General features: G+C 36.9%; 3 protein-coding genes across 4 annotated transcripts in view; all 3 read right to left on the bottom strand.

Annotated features, from left to right (window-relative positions):
* Positions 1–18,874, bottom strand: part of cdh16 (cadherin 16, KSP-cadherin) — a 32,988-nt gene extending 14,114 nt beyond the window's left edge. Inside the window, 11 exon segments of the mRNA XM_058783630.1 lie at positions 2,224–2,300; positions 2,755–2,967; positions 3,057–3,207; positions 4,449–4,574; positions 8,326–8,522; positions 10,563–10,721; positions 14,066–14,195; positions 14,571–14,705; positions 17,877–17,972; positions 18,067–18,124; positions 18,729–18,874. Of these exon segments, the coding sequence (XP_058639613.1) occupies positions 2,224–2,300; positions 2,755–2,967; positions 3,057–3,207; positions 4,449–4,574; positions 8,326–8,522; positions 10,563–10,721; positions 14,066–14,195; positions 14,571–14,705; positions 17,877–17,972; positions 18,067–18,123 (1,341 nt within the window). The 5' untranslated portion in view covers position 18,124; positions 18,729–18,874.
* An 833-nt stretch (positions 18,875–19,707) lies between these two features.
* Positions 19,708–22,104, bottom strand: rrad (Ras-related associated with diabetes). Of its 2 annotated transcripts, none has more exons than XM_058783632.1 (5): positions 21,952–22,104; positions 21,490–21,846; positions 21,264–21,337; positions 20,729–20,933; positions 19,708–20,507 (listed from the first exon to the last, which is right to left on the bottom strand). In XM_058783632.1, exons 2-5 carry the CDS (start codon positions 21,830–21,832, stop codon positions 20,230–20,232), a joined length of 900 nt encoding a protein of 299 aa, XP_058639615.1. In that variant the 5' UTR covers positions 21,833–21,846; positions 21,952–22,104; the 3' UTR covers positions 19,708–20,229. The 2 variants fall into 2 exon arrangements, with proteins under 2 accessions (XP_058639615.1, XP_058639614.1); XM_058783631.1 differs by having other exon boundaries at positions 21,490–21,842; positions 21,952–22,071.
* A 2,657-nt stretch (positions 22,105–24,761) lies between these two features.
* On the bottom strand, positions 24,762–27,432 carry ciao2b (cytosolic iron-sulfur assembly component 2B). Its single transcript, XM_058782067.1, has 5 exons — positions 27,170–27,432; positions 26,943–27,022; positions 26,723–26,848; positions 26,579–26,624; positions 24,762–25,332 (listed from the first exon to the last, which is right to left on the bottom strand). Exons 1-5 carry the CDS (start codon positions 27,294–27,296, stop codon positions 25,232–25,234), a joined length of 480 nt encoding a protein of 159 aa, XP_058638050.1. The 5' UTR covers positions 27,297–27,432; the 3' UTR covers positions 24,762–25,231.
* Positions 27,433–27,715: the final 283 nt, after the last annotated feature.

Genomic DNA, 27,715 nt, shown 5'->3' with positions numbered 1-27,715 from the left:
TGTATTTACAACATCTACCAGCAGGAGCTAACAACACCTAACTAGACAACCTTGACCACTTGGTATAGTGTTGCTGACATTGAGAACTTCAGAGTCTTAAAAAGCTGTATTCAGATGCTAGTCTAGTCCCAACCAAGGACTCTCAACCCCCTGACATACAGACATGAGCTTCTGAAAATGTTTTCCCTTTAAGAGAGAGTGAAATATAAATAAGTAAAGTGTCTCGCAAGAGAGTGGAAAATGTGTGTTTGTGTGTACTGTATTTCTGCAAACAATGCTGTTCATTAATGTAAGTCCAGCACCATTCATCAAAACATCAAGTTTTGGCTGCATCATAGTGCCTAAAATTAATTGTCAACTAAATTAGGGGATACATAATGAAAATGAAAGGCACACAGCCAGTGAAGAGTGCTTTATGGATGTTTCCAGAATGCAGAACAGGGCATGTCTTCCTCTTCTTTCAAAGCGGATCTAAATATACCTGCTGAATTCAAGCCAGCGCTGATTTTTTACCCCACCACTGCTGCTGCCCTCCATCTTCACACCAGCACTCTGTCTGCACCCACGTACATCTCCTGTATTATTCACAACACGTAGGCGTAAACACGCAGGGTGTTTTCCAGAAATCAGGGACCACTGCCTGCCTCCATCCTGCATCTGCTCTCCATCTCTCCCTTTGCTCATCTCTTCCCGTCACTGTAGTCAGTGAGCACCTCACTGTTTATTATTCAACTCGGCTGCATCAGTGAACGAAGATGATGACATAAGAAAGGCGCTTAAGGCTGTTCTACATATGCGCTCATGTACCATAAATAGATAGTGCTACAGATTAGTAAGTGGTCATATTTAGAACATCACCTCAGGATAAGACATTTTTCCAAAAATAGGAGAATCAGACATGTTGTGCAAACATTTGATTTTATGGTCGACAATAACATCACAGCACAGTCTATTATATTTAATTTGTTTACTCAATGCAATTATGTACTCTCATTAACATTCTGGCCAATGTAGATTAGATTAGATATAGAAAAATTATGTTATTGTTCTGGCTGATAATTAAAAAAATAACTATAATTTATATTTATAACTTTTCCATAAACTAAAACTGAGATTACATTTCTGCACTATTTTGTCTAAAAAAAGAGAAACCTAAAAACTTTAAATGCTACAAGTGATTTTGTTTGTTTATGGTTTAATGGTTAATGTGACGGTTAACTATTACCTTAATAGATTTATAAATTTATAGACCTAAAGACTTTACCTTCGCCATCACACACACTCACTCAAAAAATACATTTCTTTCATGATTCACTCACCCTCATGTCATTCCAAATCCATTTTTTTTTTTCACATGTGGAACATAAAAGAAGATATTTTGAAGTATTTTGGAAGAAAAATAATACTGGTAAACAAACATTTGTACTGTAAATACAATAGAAGTCAATGGGAACCTAAATTGTTACCAACATTCTTCAAAAAATCTTCTTTTGTGTTCTGCAGAAGAAAGAAATGCATGCAGGTTGAAATGAGGGTGATAATTTTCAGTTTTGGGTGAACTATCTCTTTAATCTAAATATAAAAACTACGAAAGTATATCCAATATCAACCGAAAATGAAAAATATAATACAAAGTTGGCTGATAATTGACATGGTATGCATCATTCATTCCTAAATGTAATATATTTTCAGGTAGAGATCTAGTACCTTGAATATAACAATCTTGAAAATAAAATAAACCCATAACTAAACATAATAAAAGTGAATGAAAAATGGCTTGTAGGCAAGCAATCAAAGATCTGAGATCATTACTGGTAAAATGCAGAATTCATCTGAATATACTTAATTGGTGTCATCCAATTATAGCTGTGAACGTTGTCCATTTGTAGTGCTCAAAACTAAAAAAAGAAACACTCCCAGCTAAATTATTACATGTCCATAAGCCTGAGATTAAAGCATGGATTCCCCCTGAAAGCTCTTTATCTCATCTGTCTCTGTAAATCACATTTTCTAGAACACAGGTCTTGTACAAACACACACACACACACACACACACACACACACACACACACACACACACAAACAGATAAAGAGAAATAAAGAGAGAAAAGATGAGATGACAGGAAAAACATCAACAGTGTCTAAAGGGAATTGATCTCAACCGCAAAACTGAAAATACTATATAACAGAGACATAGCAGTACCCATAGTGCACAGTCCATACCTCATGATGGGAAAAGATTGGTGGGTTATTGTTTTCATCCAGAACTTTGACTATGACAGTGCAGGAGCTGTTTAGTCCTGAGAAGCAATCAGAGAACATATTGATTATCTATTAATAACAATATTGTTAGTTCTGTTGACTGCCATTAATATCAAGTGATATAAAATGTCTCGCAAGATCTCATGTTACTGTGTGACAGCAAATCAGATTCTACATGGCATATTATTTATGTCAGCTGACACACTAGTCACACTTTGTGTGTGGAAAGATGTGACATTTTGAGAGTCATTAGTTGGGTCCAGAAAATTACAGAGATCAATTATAGCAGCTCCATCATGCTGCATAACTACAGTAACTACCTCAAGTGTTACATGAAATTATGCTTGAGCATCACAATGTGAAATCTGAAAAAAGGCATCTCTAATCACACAAACCAATCAGAGAAAATTGCACAAAATGACACCTTTTTAATTATATGGTGCCATTCTACTAGACTAATTTAGCATTGAGCAGTGTTGGGGATGCGTCGACCTTTAGCGTCCTCTGCCGTGATGGTGAGTGTGTACTGTGGAGCGGTGCCCTCCATGCTGTCCGCCTGCACTGTGATCACTCCAGAGTCCCGGTCCACTCGGAACAAATTCCGGGGAGTCTCAGGCATCTGGCCCACCAGCCGATAAAATATACGCACGTTATCAGTTTTTGGATCATCATTGTCAGCTGCTTGGACTGTGAGAATCTCTGTACCTGCGAGCAGAAGATCAAACCACTCGATAAACCTGCTTTTTTTAGTATTTAAATAGCATTTATATAGTGTGTGCGTATGTGTGTTTCACCTTTAGTCGCAAGCTCCTTGACCACAGTGTGGTACTGCATCTGTGGGAACGTGGGCCTATTGTCATTGGCGTCCCCCACCATCACTCGCAGCTCCACAGGCTTAGCAATCTCTCTGCCATCTGGCCTCTCTACCACTATGTCAATATGAAACTAAAGGGAAAAGGGATTCTTGTGAATTCTCATTTGCAAAAAAATCAGTATGGCCTGGAGTACACGATGAAAAGAAATCCTGCTTGCTCACTGAAATCCCAATTGTAGCCTACTACATATTGAACAGAAAAATGATTAAAAACTAAATAAGAATGTATGGAAAATATGTTTGTTTCTCTGTGCCTAAAACACCTGTTGGGTACATCCAAAGGCTTACATATTTACACTGGAACATAAGACAATTAGGCTACGTTCACACTGTCAGTGTTTGGGATTGACAACTGCATTTACTTACAGTGTGAGTCTTGAAATGTTCTGTTCGTGATAGAGGCTGCTGTCTGTATGAATGTGCAACTGAAGTCAAGCTTGTATTATATTTGCGATCACCTTTAACAATAGTGATTAAAGTAAATAATCAAAGATGGCGACATCCAAAACTGCAAAGTCTTATCACATGTGACACGACAACAGTTCAACTGAAGCGTTCCACATTAATTAATCAACAGAAGGTTTAAACTTTATACCTCGGTAAGGAGGGGGTTTGAGTCACACAGAAACCAAATAAACTGCCTGGAGTAGCTCTGGTAAAGGACGGTGACTGGATTTAAACCTTCAAATAAGACCAAGATCATAGCTGCATCTCTGAATATTACCGGAACCATTCATGAAAAGCCACAACATGCCGCGGAGGGGCTCTCTTGCACTGTATAACGTAACAGACAACTGGTTATGAGTTTTTGAAAATTTACTGGTGTGAGTTCAGTTATAGAATGAGGCTGTCACTATCGTAAATAACTGAAATTTGTGTGAACGCAACCATATTAATGACTCTAACACAGCACTGGCAACTGTATTCTTCTGTGTGTGAATGTGGCAGTAGAGGGAGTGAAGTCATGTAACAACACTGTGTGATTAATAACAAACGACATTAGCTTTTAGTCAAAAAATTAGTCAGAAACTGCACAGAAAGTGCAGGACTCGGCTCAAGCATTAATATCCCAGCTGGACTACTTGATTAAAGAAATAAATATAAATGAATACAAATTTGCGTCAATAAATAATACTGGAGTGTAAAAATGGGGTTGGAGCAACAACAGACTCTTTTAAAGATTTAAAAGCAAAACAACAAAATTACATAAGAGTTTAACTATTGCTCATTAGAGTTTCTCTTTTCATAACATTCAGACAGGGTTTTGCAGATTTAGTACTATAAAAGTATGATAAAAGTTTTTATCTTTTACCTGATCCTGTGTTTCTCTGTCCAGAGGAGCATTTAGGTAAATGATTCCTTCCCTGTTGATAGTGAAGAGCATTTCTGGAAACTCTCCCTCAAGACTATACTCAACTGGACTGCCACTCCACTTCACCTGCAAACACACACACACACACACACACACACAACATAACCAATCAATTTCACTGTAGTTAACTTGAATGAACGTGTATACCCAAAGGCTGATGTTAGAATCAAGATTGCTTTCCTTATACAATGTGATGGCACCATCCAAAAGGCTTGGACATCAGATTTAAACAATGATGAGATACAATGTTTGAGGAAAACCCTGCATGTTTAGGCACTGCTGATAAGTGCGGTGAGGCCGGCACCTGCCAAAACAAACCAGCTGCCCTCACGATGGAGGGATTTTCCACTGTGCTGCGACAAATGATGCAAACGGTCCTGGAAAGGGTGTGGAAACGCACCGAAGAAGGAGAGGACCCTGTAGAGGGGAGACATGTGTATCTCCTCAATACCTCGCCCTCCAACCGTTTGTTATGGAGATGGCTCTCCAAACTCAAGCACTTTGTATACATCAGCGGGCCTCTGTAAAGATGACCTGCCCACACTGTTATGAACTGTCAAGAGCAGAGCTTTGAAGAGATTAATGTGTGTCGCCCTGCTGTTCTAAAAATGGCGAGCACCAGCTAAGGTGATGTCATCTATTTAGTTTCCACGGACTGTTTTTGACAGAAGTGATAGAATCCTCTTAGGACGAGTCAGCCTTTGATGTTTAGTGCCGTGGACTGACAAGAGAGAGTGTTAACAGTTGGAAAATATATTCTTGTGATAAGGAGTCCATCCATGCACATTGAGGAGCCCTAGGAGGCCATTATTATTAAAAAACAAAACAAAAACAAAAAACACTCACCCTTTCTCTGATTAGAGGAAATAATTTAATCACATCTGTCAAATATCATTCTATAATCATGCAGGTGTCCCTGACACTCGAGCTGGCTAACAATTAAATTGATCACATGTTCTCAGTCACTATTGTGTCTATGATGATAGTTGTAGCCTCCTGCTCCTCCTCCTCAAGTGTTACTGCTTTGGAAATGCTCCATCACTGAGTCATAGGAGTGAATGTCTTGATCAAAGTGTAAAAAAAAGTAGTAGAAAAAAAGCTCATCCATGATGCAGCCATATATTGTGCATATAAATGGAAAAAAAAAAGAGAGAGACAGAAATCTTTTAAGTCGAGATATGATAAATAACATTTGTTGTGTTGAACACCAAGGATGAAATAACCCATCATTTCACAGAAAAAAAAGATATAAAAATTGCAAGATATAAGCTCAAAATTATTTTATTTTCTTTGCAATTCAGTTTAAAATAAATAAATAAGTTTATATTTCACAATTTTGAGTTTATATTACAATTGGAAATTGTGAGATATACACTTGGAATTGTGAGAAATATGGACAGAATTGTGAGATATAAAGTCACAAGTACCTACCTTTTTAATTTAATTTAATTTAATTTAATTAAAAATATATATATATATTTTAAGCTTCCATATCAGTATCACTGTAATCATTGTCAAATTAAATTTTTTTTTGGTTCAGCTAAGGTAGTCAATAAGAATCCACCCGCCTTTAAAGAGCTCCAGTAGTGGTGACTCTGGTGATAACCCCTCTGAACTGGTTCCTTACAGACGCTTGTGTGAAGGACAAACGATCAGGCTTCTCCTGAACTTTTGTTTAGAACTTCATTAAAATGCAGCACAGTGAAATCCCAGCACCCTGAAGCGTGTTTAAGCAAGACATTTTTAAAGCACACCAGTATCTTGCAAAATAAACTACAGAGTATCACGGATCACAGATTTACTGGAACAATGCCATTTTTTTCAGCCTGAAGCTGAACATCCTCCACAGACTTGATTTAAACATGCTTCTGCTGTCAGCCTATCTGTCTCTCATACGCACTCAGTCACGAACACCAAATTATGACTCTCGAGCTGTGATTTGTCATGTAAGGTCAATTTGAACGAAAAAAAGGAGAGAAAAATGTGATTGCACTATTGTGGCATCAGCTAAACACAATATGGATGAAATGGGGATGAAGAATGGGTAGCTGCTCGGTTCAGCTGCTCTCCTGAATTGTGTCACCCCTGTATTTGGTGGATTTGAGTGAGAGCAAACAAACAAAGCTGACATCCCAAGCTCAAGTCATCCACTAAGCATTATGATCAAATAAAGCTCTTTATCTGAAATACCAAAAGTGTTTTGTAGGAACACATGGAGTTAAGAGGATTGAGATCAACTTTTTTAGGTTTATTTCTGTGGTGTTTCAAAAATAGAAAAATTGAGAAGGATGAAATGAGGAGAGCACAGCTGATGTTGTCCGGCAGTGTTGCTATGAAAGAAATACACGACCCGCAGACTCCGAGTCCTTTATGACAACTAATCTGTTTCATAACCAGTGAAACTCCAGCCACCCACATGCACATCACAGCACACACGAGTGGGTGAGAAAAGGCTTTTCCCATTTTAAAAAAAGAAAAAAAAATCAGACCCAGCACACTGTAGCACACGTATTATTGTTCCTTATCTGACTAAATTCATTTAAATGTAATACAATGCAATATCAATCCAATGTTCCAATACAGCATAGTTTGTATTAAGATAATATTGCTTATATCTTATATCAAGATTGCTATTTTTATATTAAGATAAGTTATATATTAAAATTCAGTTAAGACTCAATTGCATATATCAAAACCAATACTCTAATTGCAATACTGCATTCACATCACTAAAATTATTTTTCTCATAAAAAGTATCAATGTGGTAAATAATACTAACCACTAATTAGCAATAAATAAATAAACTCACAAAAGCGCATACATTCTTTTACAAATGTCATTCACAGGAACTCACTTGCAATCATGATTATTTCTTGTAATCTATCCCTAATATATTTACATTTAAATTTTACGTTTAAAAAGCAACATAGAAATCTTCCACCCTGCTTGAGTACATATAGCTCTGGTTGGGAAAGGAAAGCTTTTTGTGTGTGTGTGTGTAATGCAGGAATTTTAGTGGGTGGAAAGGCGTTGGTGTGTGTAGGAGGCACCCACGAAGGAGAGAGAGGAGGATCTTTTGCCACAAACCCACGAATAAGTTGTGACTGTAAAAGATTATTCTGCAAACACATATCATATCCACTGCATACTGTGCAATTTTACTCAAATATCACTGGCTGTATTCAAGCATTTCGGTCACACTTTATTTTAACGTCCAATTCTCACTATTAACAAACCAGTTTACCTCAATAAACTAATTTGCTGCTTTTTAATAGTTAGTAAGGTAGTTGTTAAGTTTAGGTATTGGGTAGGATTAGGGATGTAGAATATGGCCATGCAGAATATGTGCTTTATAAGTACTAATAAACAGCCAATATGTTAATAATAGGGAGGCTATTAAGCAACTAGTTAATAGTGAGAATTGGTCCCTATATTAAAGTGCTACCAGCATTTCTTACTACAAAACTTTTTACAAAAGATCTCACCTTTGCTGTGGAAATAGATGCAAAATTAACTAAGCATAAGTGCTAAGAGGTAGAAAGTAGATGCCCCACATCCACTATCATGGCATCAGGTGTTTCATAGACAGTAAGTGTATGTTATGATGGTAGTGAGTCATGACTAATATAAATTCTGAACATCAAGCAAAAGGTCATGTCATGATGAAAGCCATGTGAAATTGTGGGATGCTGCCACACTCGCCTTTGAAGAGGATGAATGCAATATAAAACAGACTCCCCTATGTTAATATATATACACACACAGGGTATCTGTCTCATGGCGTCAGTGCGCCTAGAGTCCTCTGCTTTCGTCATACCTGCGAGATTGGGATGGGATATGGTCCAGGCAGATTCTCCTGCAGTCTCACAGGGTCAGGTGAGGCCCAAGCGTTCCCAGTCACCTCCACTAACACAGTCCCAGTGGAGAAGAAAGCGTTGGCCTTCCCGGCCATGTCCTGTACCATCACAGACAGCTTGTAGCGGCCACACATTTCTGGATCGAGAGTTGAGGCACCTGGACAGATGGACACATTAAAAAAAAAAAAAAAAGCACAAAGATCAAAAGGGAAAATATGTAGTAACTTTTTGAATGAAGTCTCTTATGCTTACCAAGGCTGCATTTATTTGATTAGAAATGAAGCAAAAACATTTTTGTATCACTACAATTTTAAACTTGCATTTTCTATTGTAATATATGGATCCACTTTATATTAAATGTCCCTAACTACTATGCATTATGTACTTATTTAAATTAATATTTACATTGCACTTATTTGAAAACACCATCCTGTAATTACATCTATAATTAATTTCTGTAGTTACATCTATAATTACACTGTTGACCTTACTTACACTTTACACCTTACCATACCATCAAACCTGCCCCTAAATTTACATGTTTCCCCCCTCAATAGCAGAAAAAGTGTTTTGCAATTCAACACAATGGATACACAATAAACAATTTAAGGGGAGACACTGCAGGCAAAAACACTGTTTTTTCATGCACCTGTCAATTTTGAGATTTTGGGCTTTTTGGTTTTTCATAAAGTGTTTTTTCAGACTAGTAGAACGAAAACATCCAAAAGACACTGTTAAGTGTTTCTTTTATAGCACTTTATCTATTTGTGTCAATAGATTTCAATTACAATACATATTTTTAAAGGCCGTTTTCTCAAAATGAGTTTTTTCTCCTACACTGAGCCATAATTCTCCACTTCAGTAGCACTTACAGAAACCAAACTTCACATTTTTATTCCTGTCTATATCCTGAAGGTTTTTACAGAGGGATTTGTTCATATATAATTTGCTTGATTATATACAACATTTTAATTCCCCCAAAATTGTCAAAATATAGTGTTTTCTGAATTATGGAGTGACAAAATGAGATATCCAAAATTCCCTCTGTAAAAACTTTTGACTGTAATATGTCAAAAAAATTAAACAAGAATTTTGAAACTGACTTCATCCAGTGTTTAGATTTTTGTACTAGAAAGTTATGCAAATTAGTGCATATTTCATTAAATAATGCCTCATTTGCATATTTAAACCTAACATTTTAGAAAACTTGTAATACAAAAAATGTTTGCAATTATCAATGTAATCAATCAACTAGGTAAGTAAGGCGATAACTATTAGTAAAAAAAAATACCCTATTCACCTGCAGTGTCTTGCCTTAAATGTTTTTCAATTGCACAGTTTCAGTTCTTTGAGGGCAACTGAACTGTATATATATATATATATATATATATATATTTTTTTTTTTTTTTTTTTTTAAATTCAGCTACAGGTTTTGTTTATCACCTAACCATTCCAGTTTATTTCTCAGGAGTGTTTAGCACAAGGTATATCACCCTGTGAGCAACTCAAAGGCAGCAGTAAAGACCTACATTGCAAAACCATCTATTGTCTTCACTACCTCATGAAAACACAGTGTACAAACACTCTCTGAGTGTATTAAGCCTCTGTTTTTATCTCTCTCTGAGCTAATGCCAGGCTGCTCTGGTTATATTTGAACCAGAATCCTCTGAGCTGACCTGATGGCTCGGGCTCTCGATGACTCATTCAAATTAACCATCTTTCTTTTCTGGCTCTGAGGTTTGGCACTGGTTCAAAATCATTTTAATTTAGCGGCCATGTTTTAAAAAAATCAAAGGGCAATGTTGTTAACAGCTGATTTAACAATGCAATAAGCATGCATGAGAGTGTATTGGATTGGCTGAGTGAAAGAGAGAAAGAGAGAGAGTTATTAGCTGATTTCATGGTGGAATTGGGCTGAGAGGAGTAAGGACGAGGAAGGGAGACAAAAAGAGATACTGTCTTTTAATTGATACCAAGACACTAAAAAAGCATGAGGGCACTAGCACAGAATTCACAAGAAAGGAGATATTATTCTATGCCTTTTCAGGATTTGATTGACTGATGCAATTGGCATGGTGTTTAGGAGACACTGACATATGTAATACACATTATTAATTATTCTTTGCCAAATATATCAGTCTGACTATTCATTTAATTCATCCTAAACTTAGTCACACAAGCAGGAGTAGTTTATTACCATCCTCTGTAAGGGACACTTCTCCAGTGATGGAATCGATGGAGAACATGTGGCTGGCAGGGATGCGTGGTATCTGGTCCAGAAGACTGAAACGCAGGTCTGCGTGGGCGGTGTTTCTGTCGTCTCGGTCCAGCGCTTCCACCTGCATGAACGGGATTCCTATGACAATGACACACACACACACACACACATCAATACACATCAGAATTATTTATCACAATCTACATGAACCGACTGAACTGACGCATTTAGATTTTGACGAGCAAATGGTGGTTATTTGCATATTAACAGAAGTGAATTTCAAAATAGTTTTTTTTTTTTTTTTTTTACAATTATATCATTTTATTAATATATACAGTGTGAACAGAGACAGGAAACGACAGCGAGAAGAGGGAGGAATAGGACTAGCTATATAATGCGCAACATGTCAAAGCAAAGTCGTTGATTACCACAGAAAATAATTCTGTAATTATTGGCATGAGTCGACAGCTGGCAATAGAGTTTAATTTTGTTGAAACCAGAATACATTCTACTTTTTTTAATTGCCCCATTCTTAATGTTTGATTGCAATCAAGTGATTGCAAAACAGCTTACAATCTCACAACTAGCCTGACATTCAACACAGGTCATTATTGATGTTCTATATTCAAATAATTGCCAATGTGTATTCAACATAAGAGGATGACTTCACTGCACTGACATACAGTGCCCTCCAAAAGTATTGGAACAGTAAAGACAAAATTGTTCTGTTGGCTGTGGAGTCAAGCCATTTGCAAATACGAGTAAAATATGAATATGAGACAAAAATACAGAATGTCAAATTTTTTATTATTAGCCGTTTCAACACACACATGTTTTACCAAATAAAAAGAACAGCACTTTTAGAGTTCATCCCACTCATTGATGTGAGCATAAGTATTGGGACAGCTGAACATAAGGCAGATATAAAAGATTAAAAGCTATTATTTAGTTGCAGATCCCTTGCGCACAATCACAGCAGTGAGTCTGTGACCCATAGACATCACCAGACTCTTGGTCTCATCCTTTGAAATACTCTTCCCAGCCTTTAATGCAGCCAATTCCAATTGTTGCTTGTTTTGGGGAGTTTCTGCCTTTACTCTCCTCTTCAGCTGGTGAAGCTTCAGCTTCACTTTCCATTTCTCTGCCCTTATAAATTCCTTGACTGAACTGGCAGGGTGTTTTGGGTCATTGTCCTGATGCAATATGAAGCATTTCCCAATGAATTTGGTGGAATTTTCTTGAATATTGGTAGGCAAGATGGTTTTGTACCCTTCCAAATTCATTCTGCTACTGTCATCATACATTAACTCATCGGTAAAGTTGAGAGGGTCTGTTCCAGAGGCAGCCATGCATGCCCATGCCATACACCACCTCCACCATGCTTTACAGATGAGGCTGTATGCTTGGGATCGTTGCAGTTCCCTTTTTTCTACACATTTTTGCTTTCCCATCACTTAGATAAAGGTTCCAAAACTCTTTTGGCTCACCTTTGTGCTTTTTTGCAAACTCTAATCTTGCCTTTCTATTTTTGGAGCTGGTCAGATGTTTGTATCTTGCTGTGTAGCGTCTGTAATTCTGTGTCAAAGTCTCCTGAGGACAGTAGATTGTCAGAGCATCACCCCAGCTTTCTAGAAGTTGTTGGTGATTTTACAGACATGTCTTTTAGGATTCATTTTCACAGCTTTTATGATTTGTCTGTCATCAACTACTGTTGTTTTCTCAGCCGATCAGGTAGTTCTTGGTTGCTGGTGGTTTCCAAACTCTTGATTTCTCTGTGCCCTTTGTTTTTGCTAGAGCTCTAACTGACTTCCTCTTTTCTTTTAGCATCCAAATTGCTTGCTTTTCTCTCAAAGTCAGCTCCCTCATCTTCATCCTGGGTTGTGTGTGTCATCATCGAATGCAAGATTCAGAATGCAGAAGTGATGGATATAACTTGATACGACACATTCCCTGCTTTTAATATCTGAAGAATTAATGCAACAGGACACAGCTGATCACTTAGAAAGACCTGTGAGGCATCTGTTCCAATACTTATGCTCACATCAGATAGAGGGAAGAAACTCTAAAAGTGCTGAACTTCTTAGCTGGTAAAACATCTATGTGTTGAATTACCCAATAATAAAATGTGACATTCTGTAGTTTTGTCTCATATTCATCTTTTAATCATATTTGTAAATGTCTTGACTCCACAGCCAACAGAGCAATTTTGTCTTTATTGTTCCAATACCGTTGGAGGGCACTGTACATGTTGAATCATTATCAACATTTGCTTCTTAAAGGGATACTCCACCCCAAAATGCAAATTTGGTCATTAATCACTTTCCCCCATGTCGTTCCAAACCCGTAAAAGCTTCATTCGTCCTCGGAACACAATTTAAGATATTTTGGATGAAAACCGGGAGGCTTGTGACTGTCCCATTGACTGCCAAACAATTAACACTGTCAAGGCACAGAAAAGTATATATATATAAAAAATTTTTTTTTCAAAATAGTGCATCTGCCATCAGTGGTTCAATCTGAATTTTATGAAGCGACGAGAATACGAAAAGACACAAAGTGCGTACGCTATTCTCTGTCATCAGTAATACATGGATACGTACTGTACGTTTATTTACGCTTTGATTGGAACGGAAACAGCGTATCCATGCGTTACTGATGACAGAAAATAGCGTATGCACTTTGCGTCCATCGGATGCTCTCCAAAATGGCGCTACGCTGACACAGAGAGACAGAGAGGAGACTAATTGTTGAATAAATGTCATTATTTTTATTTTATTTGCGTACATAAAGTATTTTCGTCGCTTCATAAAATTCAGATTGAACCACTGATGGCAAATGGACTATTTTGATGATGCTTTTCATACTTTTCTGTGTCTTGACAGTGGTAATTACTTGGCAGTCAATGGGACAGTAACAAGCCTCCCAGTTTTCATCCAAAATATCTTAAATTGTGTTCCGAGGACGAACAAAGCTTTTACGGGTTTGGAACGACATGGGGGTAAGTGATTAATGACAAAATTTGCATTTTGAGGTGGACTGAGTTCATGAGTACACGAGTCTCTTTATTGTGATGTTCTAAAATAAGAGATGAGTAATCTCTGAGCATTATTGGGCAAAATCATTTTTCAATTTAGTCTTGTTATTCACTCCAATCTATGTTAGCAATTCTGAGAAAAAACATTCAAGAATGTGAGTGTTAATGATTCAAGGGAATTTCATCAGTCATCACAGTGATGATGTACAGGTAAAACAGCTTGTCCTCACATCTAATAGAAATATAAAACTCTTCATGTGTCTCATTATGGAAAAAAAACGAAAAAAAACATTCAATTACGCGTGTAAGAAATGTGACATTCAGACTAACAGTTTATCTCATTTAGCATTGCACGCCTGTAGAATTTAAGAAAGTCAAGGCAATTAGGATGAGCATCAAGCAAAGGAAGTTCTCTGGCGCAGGCCTGCTGTGCTCTTCTCTCACCCACCTTTGAGAAGCCTCAGCTGCACGCTGCCTCTCATGCTCTCTTCCAAGAACACCGGCACGTTGTCATTCTTATCGATGACGCACACCTCGACAGTAAAGCTCTGAGTGTGCATGGACTTTGTGAAGGACACCTGGGAAAAAACAATCATGTCAAAGCACTCAAGCAGCATGTCTTATTAGAGCTCAAACCTTTTTGCTTCACATTTCATTGGCTAGCAGTTTTCGTCAGCATTTGTTATTTTGGGCTGCCACCAGATGTATTGGACGTGGATTTTTACATGCTGAAAACTGAACTGAGTGGTGTAGGTTTCATTTGAACATTAGGGAGACACTCAAGAAGCCATGTTCTATAGCAGTCAATGCTGAATTTTGGCAAATGTTAAAAGAATGAATGACAAAAACAAGTCTTACATTAAAGAAACTTGCATTAAATATGGGTTTAAGACAAAGGAACATTTCTTTATTGATTGATTTTAAACAAATGAAATTCCTTTATGATTCTGCACCTGCAAGGAGTAAGACGGCTGCTTCTCTCTGTCCAGAGGTTTAAGGGCATACAGGAAGCCTGACTCCACCCCAAAAATCCCTTCATCGTCACCGCTTACAGTCAAATCAGAATAGGTCAGGGGGAGATCTGGCAACTGTAAAATCAAAATATGATTAGTATATAAAAACACAATCTTTAAATATCCATCTCAGTGTACTCGTCTTAACGATATAGTCATCATATCTACAAAAAAAACACAAACCCCACCCACTCCACCAAGGGCTTTACCGGGTCTGATATGCTCATGCACCTGATTTATTTTTAAAATAATCACTAGCTTTTCACATGAATGCTACTTTGCATTGGTGTCATTTCTTTGGTTGTCAGTGCCTACATTTTGCAGTGTATAGATGACCAACTGTCTTACAGTTAACAGCATGAAAAACTTTCTTTTCAAATAGTGAATAGTTTGTTCGCAGACAAACACAAAAACATTCCCATTATAAGCACTGAAGCTATGAATCACTTTAGTTCTGCACTTTCTGTTATCTACAGAAAGTATACCTTATTTACATTATGTCTGTACTTTGCTGGTAACAATAAAAGTGTCTGCGCTGAGCAAAACTGGCATTTTGAGCAGGTGACATTCAAATGCATCCGATTGGCCATTGTGTCAATGCGCTCTGTAATTAGTTACAATGTTCCACTCTGCAAAATAGCACATTGAAAATAACATTTGCCGCAGTGGTACTATATTTGAACAGAATGCTGGTTTATCTGACACTTTTCACAGTTGCGTGAGCCCTAATCATAATCAGGTTTTTTTTTTTTTTGGATTAATTATTGAGCCATAATTTAACCAGTTATCTGGCTACAGAAGCTTCTTTATGTGGACAAGTTAAACAAGCTACGTTCTAATTGGCTGATGATACGAGCTGCTTGATTAAATCACGGTGACCACATTTTGCTGCCTTCAAGTGCACATGCTGGAAAACTCAGAGTCAGGCAGTCTTTACAATGACCTCATGATTTCAAGTTGGAAACATAACATGGAAGTACCGTAAACAAAACAAATGAATTATATTGTAAGTAATAAACCAACATAACAACCCCATAACTGAAAATGATATATTTTGCAAATATTAATTTCTGTCGCTTACTTACTGTATAGGGTATCACAACTAGGCCTATATGTGAAGCAAACCGTGAAAGTTGAATAATAAACACCATTCACTACAGACTTGCTTTCTGTTCATTTGCTTTCTGATCTCTTTATAGATTATAAACATATTATCCATATTTAGATCAGTGTTTCTGCCATGTTTCAAATTGGCGTGTTCCTTCCAACGTCACAACTCGGCACCTCATGTACCGTCTAGTAAATACAAGTTCCCACTTGTATATATATAACTTGGTTTAGTCATTTGTGTGCTGGGAAGTCGCAATTATGATATTTACGAAAAAGAGCACTTGAAGAGCACATTAATGGCTGTTAGTGTAAACACTGGTTGCATAGTAGAAGCGGTCAGTGAGACGGTAATGATGTTTGGCTGACCATTTTCTAAATGTCTGTGAATGAACATGGCTGCTACTGTTGACAGCAGTTATGTGGCTCAGTGGTTGACACCGATGCACATAGAGATTCAGAATTAAGCTGGGCATGAGGCACCAAATGCTCTGTGTTCAGTACTGGCAACATCCAATACAGGGTACAGTGTGCATGTGGTCACATATCTTAAATGGCACACAAATCTGAGCAGTCAGTGTCATGTCAAAGATTCCCATCTTCCTGGCCAGTGAATTGTAATTCTTTTGCCTGGTTCCTGGAATGTATCTCTGGATATATATATATATTTTTTTTTTCCATGCTTGCCTAGCATATTTCGAATAGCATGCCAGTGAGTGTTTATTATGGAAGGTAAAGATTGATTGAAGTGCTAATTGCGCACACAATATGACTCGCGTGGCACTTCGTAGCTCGCCTTTCCCCTTGTTCAATCTGAAATGCTGCCTACACGCCTGCACAGGATATCAAGGGAACAGTCTTTTAAACCCATTCTTGGTTGTTTTGACTGACTGTGGTAAAAAAGCTAGCAAAAAATTGATCAGTTCTATCTATGGCGCCTGCAGCCAGAACACAATACTCAACTAAAGCTGAAAAAAAAAGCATCAGACCTCATTTGTCACTTATTTTTGTAAGCCTAAACAAATATTATGTAGCCATCATTCCGTTCTTTCAGTGATCACACAGGGGGCGCGTAATTATCCACCCACTCACATGTAGGCCATTATACTTGATTTGGACACTGAACAGAGACTGTTTTGATAGCATGGCGTCAAATGCAGAAAATGATGAGCGAGAAGCACTAGGACCCAAACAGTCCTTCAGAAATGCCACCAATTACAGTGTCAAAGTGAAAAGCTTTTTGGAGAGCAACCGGGCTATTACTAAACAACATCTGGTAAAGATGTCTGACACAGGGTTTGAAGTAAGGCATTGTACAGGAGCACCATATTTAGTCTGGTGACGACTGGTTTGTGCGTGAATGCCTGCTCATAATTACACCTTGAGTTCTGAGTGCTCTGGGAAGTGGGATGTAGGGTTTATTGAATAGCATGTTCAATCCACTACTTTTCAGTCCTTTCTCTATGTTGCTCTTAGAAGCAGTCATTAATACATTCGCAGAACTCTTTAGTCATTCGCAACACCACACAAGGACAGTCCGTTTTAACCATCTAAATTCAGCCTATAAATAACATACACAGCCATTTCTTTCACTCAGTGGTACTTTACTCACCTGATCTGACAACGTGTCTCCTAGTAAGTCAGAACTGCTTATTAAAATTCTTATCCTACTGAAATGTTCAGAACCTTGGTGTCACATCCGCACACTTTTGAAAATTACATCAGTTCATCTGTCTAGACTGAATAACGGTACACCTCCGCACCACACGTAATATGAAAAAGGCTTGCATTCTACATGCCTTCATCATCTCCCGTCTTTATTACTTGAAATGCCATTTTCATCAGTCCAGTCAACAAAAAAAAAAAAAAAAAAAGAAAAAGAAAATTGGCAACCTGTATAATCTTGTATTAAGTGCAAAACACTCCTCTTAACCTTCTCAGCTCTTCATCTGTCTACACATCTACACAGTCTCAGTTACTGGATTACCTGCTTCAACTAAGCCTGTAACAATAATAATAATAATAATTATTATTTTATTTAACTTTACTTTTGACATACATAATATAAGCCAGGCTAAAGCTTCTACTAATATGTCAACTTTCCAAAGTCATTTTTTCCTCCTTACAGAAAGAACTCACCTTGGTGAGGTACCATGGGAAAATACCATCATAGTTTTCTGGAACACCAATTTTAAGATGAGCAGTCTCAGAAAGCAAAATGTTCTGAGACAGCACCTAAAATAGAAAGCAATTAATTGCAGAAGGTAAATCATGTTGAGTGATAAACATTTATATAGTGCAGACAAAAAGGCCAACTAAGAGAACTTACACTCAGTGCAATAAACCAAGCACTCAGAGATTTCATCAAGACAACAGTGGCCCTCATGCTTAAGACAAAAAACAACATCAGTTTAGAATTCATGCTTTTCTTCAAAGTTCAGCCTATTTTTCTTTTGATGTATTTTTTCTTGTCCCAGCATACAGTACTTTTAAAGTTCCTGAGACAGAAACCGACTAATGGATTTTCTTTTAAAGGTGCACTTCTAAGTTTGTGTTGATATATTTTTATTTTTTTCTCAAAGCCACATACAGCGTCAGCTGTCATACTGTTGGTTCGTGTTGTGATGTAAATGTATATCAATCTAAGGGTATTTCTCCAACATTCTGATCATTTATTTATGTGTGAAACTTATAAAAACTTAAAAAAAAAAAAAAAAATATATATATATATATATATATATATATATATATATATATGTATATGTATATATATATATATATATATATATATATATATATATATATATATGTATATATATACACACACACACACACATACATATACATATATATACACACACAACACCAAGTGCACCTCAGAGAGAAAGTAATAGTCTGAGCGAAAAATAATAATAATAATAATAAAAAAAAAAGTCAAGCGTGCCATCAGACAACTTTTCCCTTCAGTTAATGTTAAACTCGAGTACTTACACCTCATTAATGTAACATCACGTCAGGCGTCGAGTTACTTCTGCAGCCTACGCATTTTCAGGGATAGGTAGGCTACAGGATTTAAGCTAAAATTTTCTTCTTCTATTTTTTTTTTAATACAAACATGATCATAAAACAAGATACCCGTCAGGTATTAGAATAAATTCTGCGCGTACCCAGCGATTACATGAATGAAAACAAACAAACAGAAGTATGTAGGCTACTCTACAATTACGTCTGTAAACAAAGACAAATAAATTAATAGGCTATACGCCTTACACAACTAAATAGTCTTTGTAGCCGAACTTTTAAAGAAACTCATTAAGCCCCTGCAATCAAAGTAACGCGGTTGTTTTAAACTGGATAATGCTAACAACGCAAATTATTTAAAGCGACAACACAACTCTGCAAATTAACGTCACAGTGGACTGTAACCAAATCTTACGCGCTTCTTTGTTTATTGATCAGATGCTGTTTAATAAAAGCAGCTCTTACCTCCAGTCCACACTTCCCGTGAGCGAAATTGAGAATGGCTTTAAGTGTTAGAAGAGCATTGCATCTGCTTTGTAACGGATTAATGATTAGCTTTCTTAATTTGGCTGAGAAAACTTTTAACTACCTTGTTTCCTCCAATTACACAACTGAGCAAGTCCCTCGCTTGCATATGTATGGGGGAATAAATTACATGGTATAATAGCCTCGAGTCTTAATGTGTATTTTGTGTTTGTAGTAGATGGAACACCATGTAGATTGACATTGTATTTTTTTTTTAATTATTTTATTATAAAACCAATTGTAAACATGTAACAAAATGAACAACTCAATAATATTAAATGACATTAAGTGCAAATCAAACGGTTTTAAAAACAGCTCACAACACATAATTTATTGCTTCTATGTCGTTCATTTGCACATGGAGCATAGATGGCAGAATAACCATATCAGACCTCTTATATTGAAACATCCTATTTATATTGCCTCTTGCCCTACCCCACCCAACCCAACCCAACCCCCCAAAAAAACCAAACCTTCTAGTTCGGTGTCTTGGCTGAGTTACGAACCTGCGCACTCAGTTTCAAGTAACATTTGATTCCATATGTCATTTCAACAAGAAAAATGACTTGTGCTCATCCCTCAGACATCTGATACAGCTCTAGTCCACATAAGGAAAAGAACCTATTTCTTTTGCCTTTCTGCAAACATACCCACAGGTCTCCAAAGGGAACATTGTGATTTGTGGATTTACCTCCTATTTACATGCGCCGAATTTGACAACTATACATATTAAGGCAGCAAAACACAGAAAAAAGTAACATAGCAATAAAAAGCCTCATGCCGGTCAACATAATCAATTTGATTTTGTCAGCTTTGTTTCATATATAATCTCTTCTCAGTTTACAAAACAAGTTCATATTTGTCTGTACAGCTAAATAGTCCTCATATTAGCATGAAAAACACAGCTTCTGGTCGTGGGTATCAGAGAGTATATAAGTCCAGTTTTTTATAGCACTGACAGGTCGTGACAGGATTTGGATTTCTGTCTGAAGGCCATCTTCTTGTTCTTCCGGGCCACGATGCGGCCCAGGAAACGTTTGGCCTTTTTGCTGATGCTCTCGCGGCGCTTGCAGTTGGCCATGCGGCGGGCATTTTCTTCCTTGCTGTCCTTGCGTAGGCGAATTTGTCGGACGATGCCCTCGAAGAGGTCACGCACATTGTGATGTAGGGAGGCTGAGGTCTCAATGAACTTGCAGTCAAACACAACGGCACAGGCACTGCCCTCTAGAGAGATGAGGCAAAAAAGACGCATGTGCAAGTGAGCATTAACGCCATTACCAGAGGGATGGAGGCTATGTGTCATCTTTGCTATGCCTCTTGGCTGTTCCTCAAAGCTCAGGAGACTATTTATCCAACAGTATTTATCCAAAACATCTACAACCAGACTGCAAAGTCTGTTTCTATCTCCCATATTTAAAAAATAGAGAAGTTGGGTGAAATCTTACCATCTACAGAAACTTCTCGGGACCGCACCAAGTCACTCTTGTTTCCCACCAGGATGATGGGGATGTTTTCCGACTGCCGAGCTCTGCGCAGCTGGATTCGTAGCTCTGAAGCTTTCTCAAAGCTGGACTTGTCTGTCACTGAGTACACAATGATGTAGGCGTCTCCCATTCGCATGCACTGATCTTTCAGCCACTGGCTGTTATCCTTTAGGGGGGAAAAAAAGAATGGTTATGCATTGCAAAGTTAATGCTGAGCATGATTAGTGACAATGACATTACAATTTGTAATGTTTTTTTTTTATTATTATTATTTTTAATTCAGTTAAAATATTTTATTTTAAACATTTTGTCACATATATATATAGTTTTAATCAAGATTATTTATTTAAAAAAATATTCAATTTAATATTTTTATTTATTTTAATATTTAATTGAATTGAATTTAGTTTCAATATTTTATACTATAATATTTTTTAATATAGTATTTATTTGAATTTATTTCAAATAAATATTTCTCTTAATTCCCATTGCTTACCTGTTCCCATATGTCATAGAGAAGGATTGATGTCTCCTCATCATCAACCACAAGGGATCTGTCATATGTGTTTCCTGAAATGAAGGTGCAAAATACATAATTACACATCTGTAACGTTACACAAGCTTATAAATAAAAAAGCACCACATCACTTGGACTTTCCAGAAATGATTAGCTTGAAGGGGAAATCTAAATCAAGCACTTCTGAATGAACCAAGACATTTACCTGTTTCCTCGCAGTCGCTGCTGTCTTCAACTCCTCCAAATATTCTGGCCAAACTCGACTTCCCGACGCCGTGCTCGCCCAGGAGGACCACCTTGTAGATCTGTCCGTCTGAGTCGCTGCCGGACGAGATGACTGAGTCAGAGGAGTCGGACACGCAGCTGTTCCTGTGCTCCTCCGCCGGACTGAAGCGCAGGAGGCTGGGCTGAGCCTCGGGCATCGAGCGCAGCTCTCGGTCGTCCACAGGCATGCTCCTCCTGTGCAAGTTCTGCAGGTGCAGGGGAAACGGCATGCTACCTCTCCTCTTGTCCATGTTCCTCAACTTGTCTCCTTTGTTCAAAGTCATGACTCCAAACCTGTCTGTGTGAAACTGCCTTATAACAACTGTACTGAATAACGCCTTTGATATACACTATAAAACTAATATCGAGAGGAGTTGAAAAGATATGAAAACACGATACTTACATGTGATTGCGGCTACAACGTCTTCCGTTTAATGTCAAAATTCCAGTTAGTCCGTTTAACGCGTCGTCCTCCCGCTGAGGGTTTCTCTCTTGATCGCTGATGAGACGGATCCCGTATTTAAGCGAGGGAGTGACGTCAGCCCGAGGGAGGGCTTGCCTCGGAGGATCACGAGTCTTTCTCTCTTATAGTAGTAACATCATTTTGAGGGAGAGGCGGGATCCAGCGTGATTCACAATTCTGCGAGGGTCTTCCCTCCCCTGCGCGGACGAAGGGCTGAATCATGTTCCGCTTTTACTACAGCCATGAGATGCGTTCTTCAGTGTGTTTAGGCGTACAGTCCGAACGTGACAAATGGTTAATGGGCGGTATTTATTATGGTTACTTTTAATCTTGCTTAACTGGTTTAAGCTGGTCTCTCAACCTGAGCTACCTTGTAAAATTCGCAGTTGTAAAGGCAAAAAAGTGAAAACGCTGTGAATTCGTGTAGACAAGACGCCTATAACCATATATGGTCAAATATATTTCAATGGACATCGTTTTACTGTCAATGAATTTAGAAGTAAAACCTATGACTTGTGTATTGTATTCAGTAAACCATGTATGTATTGTCTTTGGCGTTCCCAAAATTCCCTGACCACCATTTGTTTAGATTTTAATAAATATTATTTTGTACACTGGGGTGTTTTATTATATGTTATGCCATTATTTTAGAGTTACGAGTGTTTCCCTAATGATTTTTCCTTTGTTTGTGCGGTTAATTGTGCTCTATAGAATGATTATTGGTTCATCACAGCTGCTGGAAAGGTCAATTTTGAAAACATCATGACTTTTAAATTTACAGTAACGAGATTAAATGGCTCTGACAGGTTGGTTAACATTAACATTATATGATTTCATAACACACAGTTATGAACTGAAGTCACCAAAATGTCATGTAATTCTTGAAACATCATCAATTTGAATTTCTTTGCAATTCTATGAATGACAGAGAATTAGCCCAAACCAGCAATTTACTTTTTTTTTTTTTTTTTTTTCAGCATTCAAAAAGTATCACTTGAAGAGATATTCTGATTAGAATCAGAATTAGTATCCAGTGTCAGATTATCATTTATTATATTTGCTGCATGCTAACGACATGATCCTAATAACTCTCAAGGGCAAAATCCCCTTTCATCATATTGGTGGAGTACATTTATAGGTAGTTCAATGTTGCCATCTAGTGGCATATGATAGTATTGTCAGGGTCAGGCATTTACCAGCAGGTGTATCAACTAACTTGTGCCTAGCCAATACAATTCTACTTTATTATTCCAGTTATAATAGAAGATATATTTCTACATTTTTGACTGTCATTTAACAGCTGACTGTATAGTACAGGAATTACATATTACAATTTCTTCATGCTTTATCAGATCTGATTCTATGAGGGTTTTTTTTTTATTTGCACTTATATGTACAAACTGATTCTTGGAAACAACTTGAAATTAATTTGGAAAGTAGGCACCACACATAAGCTTTTATCCATGCTAAGCTGATTCCAGACTTATGTTGACGAGGTTTATGTATTGCAATGACTTGCTAAAGTTATGGGATTTTTATAGCCTGCTCTAGCTGCTAAAATTCAAACCCATTTCCCTCATTTTTTACACTACAAAACATTATATGGTAAACATAAACACACACACACACACACACATATATACATAGAAAATGTACTGTTTTATTCGGACAATATATGTTTTCTTTTTTGTGCTGATATAACCTGACATGTCTTTTCTACTTATAGCACAGATGCACGACAAGCAAAAATTTCAAATAAATAATCATAAATTAATGACAAAAATTAATATTTGAAGTTCGGTATTTATTTTCATGACTGGACCAAAAAAGACTTGCAACGTTAGCTAGTCTGGTAATTTATAAAACACAAAACTATTGAAAAAGAGTTCTATTACGTGAAATAGTATCTATCATACATTTTTAATGCATGCTAGTGAAAGCACTTTTGTGACTTGAAAGCCAAGCAAGTGTAATCTAAACAGACTCCGCAAACTATTGTGCTTATTATAGTATCTGTGTATCATCACTTCCTTCTGCTTTTGGCTTAGACAGACTATTACCCTTCAGACTTTATAAGACAAACAAGTTTTAAACATAACTTTATAACACAGGTCATGTATTAAAGACTATCATTTTCATAAAAAATCATAAGAACACGTGATTCTTGTCATTCCCTAGTTTGATTTGAACATTTATCTCTCAAAATGGAGTAATATAGAGTGCACTATCAGTTGGTCAGTGATGAAGGTTAACAATGGCTAAATCTACAGAAGTTACCCTGCCTGTATTATGAAGTGTCTAGTGTAAAAGTAATGATATATCCATATACCAGTGAAGCCATTTATCTGATATATCTGTGGAAATGAAATAGTGGTTGCACTTTATTTTCAGTATGTGTACTTACATGTACTTTCAGTGTACCTACCTAAGAAAGTTCTGGTAATACCTAGTAAGTACATGGGGTAGGGTAAGTTCAGGGTTAGTACCTAGTTATTGTAATTAATATAATAAGTACATAGTATGTACATGAGGAACAGGGCTGTAAAATAAAGTGCTACCGAAATATTTATACCACAGTATACAAAGTACGTCTATGTATTTTTTAACTTTTCAAAACCGTTACCTACTAATCACTATATAGCTGAAACTTCAAAGCACTCCTCTGCTCTACAACTGGCCATAGAAAAATACTGTTTGCTTATGGTTAAGTGATTGAGCATTTTTAATTAAACTAATAAAACTGATTTAACATATTTCAATATTTTTTTTATTGGCAAAAACAAGATGTACAAAACACTGCAGTGCAAATTATTTCTGTTGTACACTTTCTCCATTTTGACCAACATGAATTTTCTTTGAAAAGTCCACCACCCTCTAAAAGTCATTTTGTACATATTCACAAATATATGGCATAATTACAGAATGACGTTTCTTTCTGTATTCACATACTGTCAAACGGGAAAAATACTGTTTCCACATAAATTCTCTATTACCATTGTTTCTTTTCCTGATACATTTTTAAACTCAATTTGGATGCATCGCTTACTTTATGAGCACTAAACAGTCCTCCTGATCTGGTGCTGCTTATCGAGTACAGCACTAGATATATAAGAGAAGCAAAAAATATTAACGCTGTAATTATCTCTCAACTCTGGCTTGCCTGTAAGAGTTCAATCCTGATCTGTCAAAGGACTACACGACAGCGCTGGGATTGTTGGGATCACATGGTTCTGGTGGACAGACACTGGTTGACCACCTCCAGCAGCTGAGAGTTCTCCAGAGCTGCTGCCACTCTCTCTTTGTCTGCAAGCTGCTTATTGACTGGAGGAAAAAAACACAAGTGAATTTTTATTTAAAAATAAAAACAGGGTGCTGTGTAATAGAAACATATTCCTGACCTTAACTATATACAGCCTGCTGTATAATGTTTTACACGTGAATTTCTAAGGCCTCTAACGTGATCAAAACTTGATGCTGACAAACCAGTTGCACACAGTTTTGTCATCTAATTGATAGTTTATACTTTTATTAGTACATAAAAGGCCTTTTAGTGTAATTCTACAACCATACAGCTTTAGGTCTTTTTGTTTTGAAATATAATGATTTTTTATAAAATAAACATAAGAATCATTTTAATATTGTTAATTTTAAGATGAACAATTAGCCTACTGGATGGAAGCAACTTAGATTTGCTTGATTATCCACACATCATTTGTTAGAAAAATCACATTAAAATTTATGTATAAAATAAAACACTTTTGAGGCGTCTGAATTGCATTTCATCATGTTTTGCCCCCAAAAAGCATTGAAATGTAACATATATATCAAGACATATAAGACACACACACACATACATATATATATATATATAGATAGATATATAGATAGATAGATAGATAAATTATATGCATATGCACACAACATTCAGTATTCTGCTATAATTTTATAAAGATCTCATTGATTCATAAAAATAGCTTTTAGAAATTGATCTTACATTATGGGCATATAAATAACAACATATGCACCAAATTGCATATTGTTTTTCTCAGCTTGGGCCTTTAAATTAAATAGACTTGTTTTTCATCCACGAGCATGTGAGCTCTATATTATGACTGTATAACTAGGCCATAAAAGCGTGATGTATCAAATATGATACGAAACATAAAACACATTCGCAAACTTTTTTTTTTTTTTTGATTTTGTCTAAAGGTGCAATAAACTGTTCCATTTTCATTCCATTTCACATGTCTTAGACTTTACAGGGTTAAAGTTCAGCCAAGAATGACAAATTCTGTCATCATTTACTCAACTTATTTAGTGTACTCATCATTTACAGTTAATGGTCCCCACTGACCTCCACAGTATCCCCCACCCCCATACCCCCATATTGTGGAAGTCATCAGGGACCATCAACTGTTGTTAACCCACATTCTTCAAAATATATTAGTTTGCGTTCAACAGAGAAAACAACCTCATACAGGAGGGTGAAAAAATGATTACAGAATTTTCATTTTTGGGTGAAGTGTATCCATTTAAACTTGTTTTGAATTGTATATCGGGCATTTACCTGCATCCTCTGAGGCATGTGTGCCAGGTGTGATGTGAACATCAATCTAACAACAAAAAGAAAATAACAAATGACTTAACGTAAGATGAGAATCCCAAAAGCCTAATGTAAGCTTAAATGTGTTTGGCTGCTCACTAAAATGACCTTAAATCTGTCAGGAAGAGAGCGCAGAAGCTTGACTTTGATGGACAGACCAATGAGTGTGGCCATACTGCAGTGTGGGATGGTCGGTGTGAACTCCACAGACACAGCGCTCTCCTCATCATTCACCTACTCAAACACATTGTAGAAAAATAGAACGATACATAGATAGATAGAACGATAGATAGAACGATAGATAGATAGATAGATAGATAAGACTCACATTGACTCGCATTTGTTCCACGACATTGAGCTCTTCGAGGGACAGTGGGTGCTCGGGGTCATTGATCGATCTGATCAGATGTAAAGATGTTAAGGTCTGACTCAAAATGCATTAAACGGGGTTTCTGAGCTAACGCAGTTTGTAAGTACAACTGTCATTATCGCAAATAATTTACAGCAACGAGGCTGACATGTCAAAGTAGTTAGTTTCGTGCTTTGAAAGGATATCGAAGATCTCCCTGTCATCGATGGGATCTGCTACATCCTCATCTTCATCAGTGGCAGTCAGGAGTCTTTCCCCCGATCGCTGAAATATCAGAGGATTGGCGTTCTCCAGTCGAGTTCCCCCCGACATTATTACCTCCTCGACGATAAAATTATAATACAGCTGACACACAACGATCGATACACTATATCGTTAGTTAACTTAGCCAACTCTGCGAAGTCGAAAACAAGCAAGCAGGAAGTCGAGCTAAAAAAAACAAAACGGAAAGACTATACGCTTTTTTCAAAATAAAAGTTTTATTTATAAAAGTCAGATACAATGTTTATTTAAACAACACATAGAACAACAACAACAATATAATAATAATAATAATGGCATTGTACAGAATAACTTGTATCAAAAGTCTTGAATTAAGAGGGGTGATAGTAATGTTATACAACATAACAGGAGAAGGAGAAAGCAAAGCTCTTTCTTCCTTTAAAATTGTTATTTATTATTATTTTTTTATTACCGTATTTTTTTGGGGTGTTGCACGAGACAGTGTATGA

The sequence above is a fragment of the Onychostoma macrolepis genome, chromosome 07 (assembly GCF_012432095.1).
Source record: "Onychostoma macrolepis isolate SWU-2019 chromosome 07, ASM1243209v1, whole genome shotgun sequence".
Lineage (NCBI taxonomy): Eukaryota > Metazoa > Chordata > Actinopteri > Cypriniformes > Cyprinidae > Onychostoma > Onychostoma macrolepis.
This window is presented reverse-complemented; position numbering and strand designations above follow the sequence as displayed.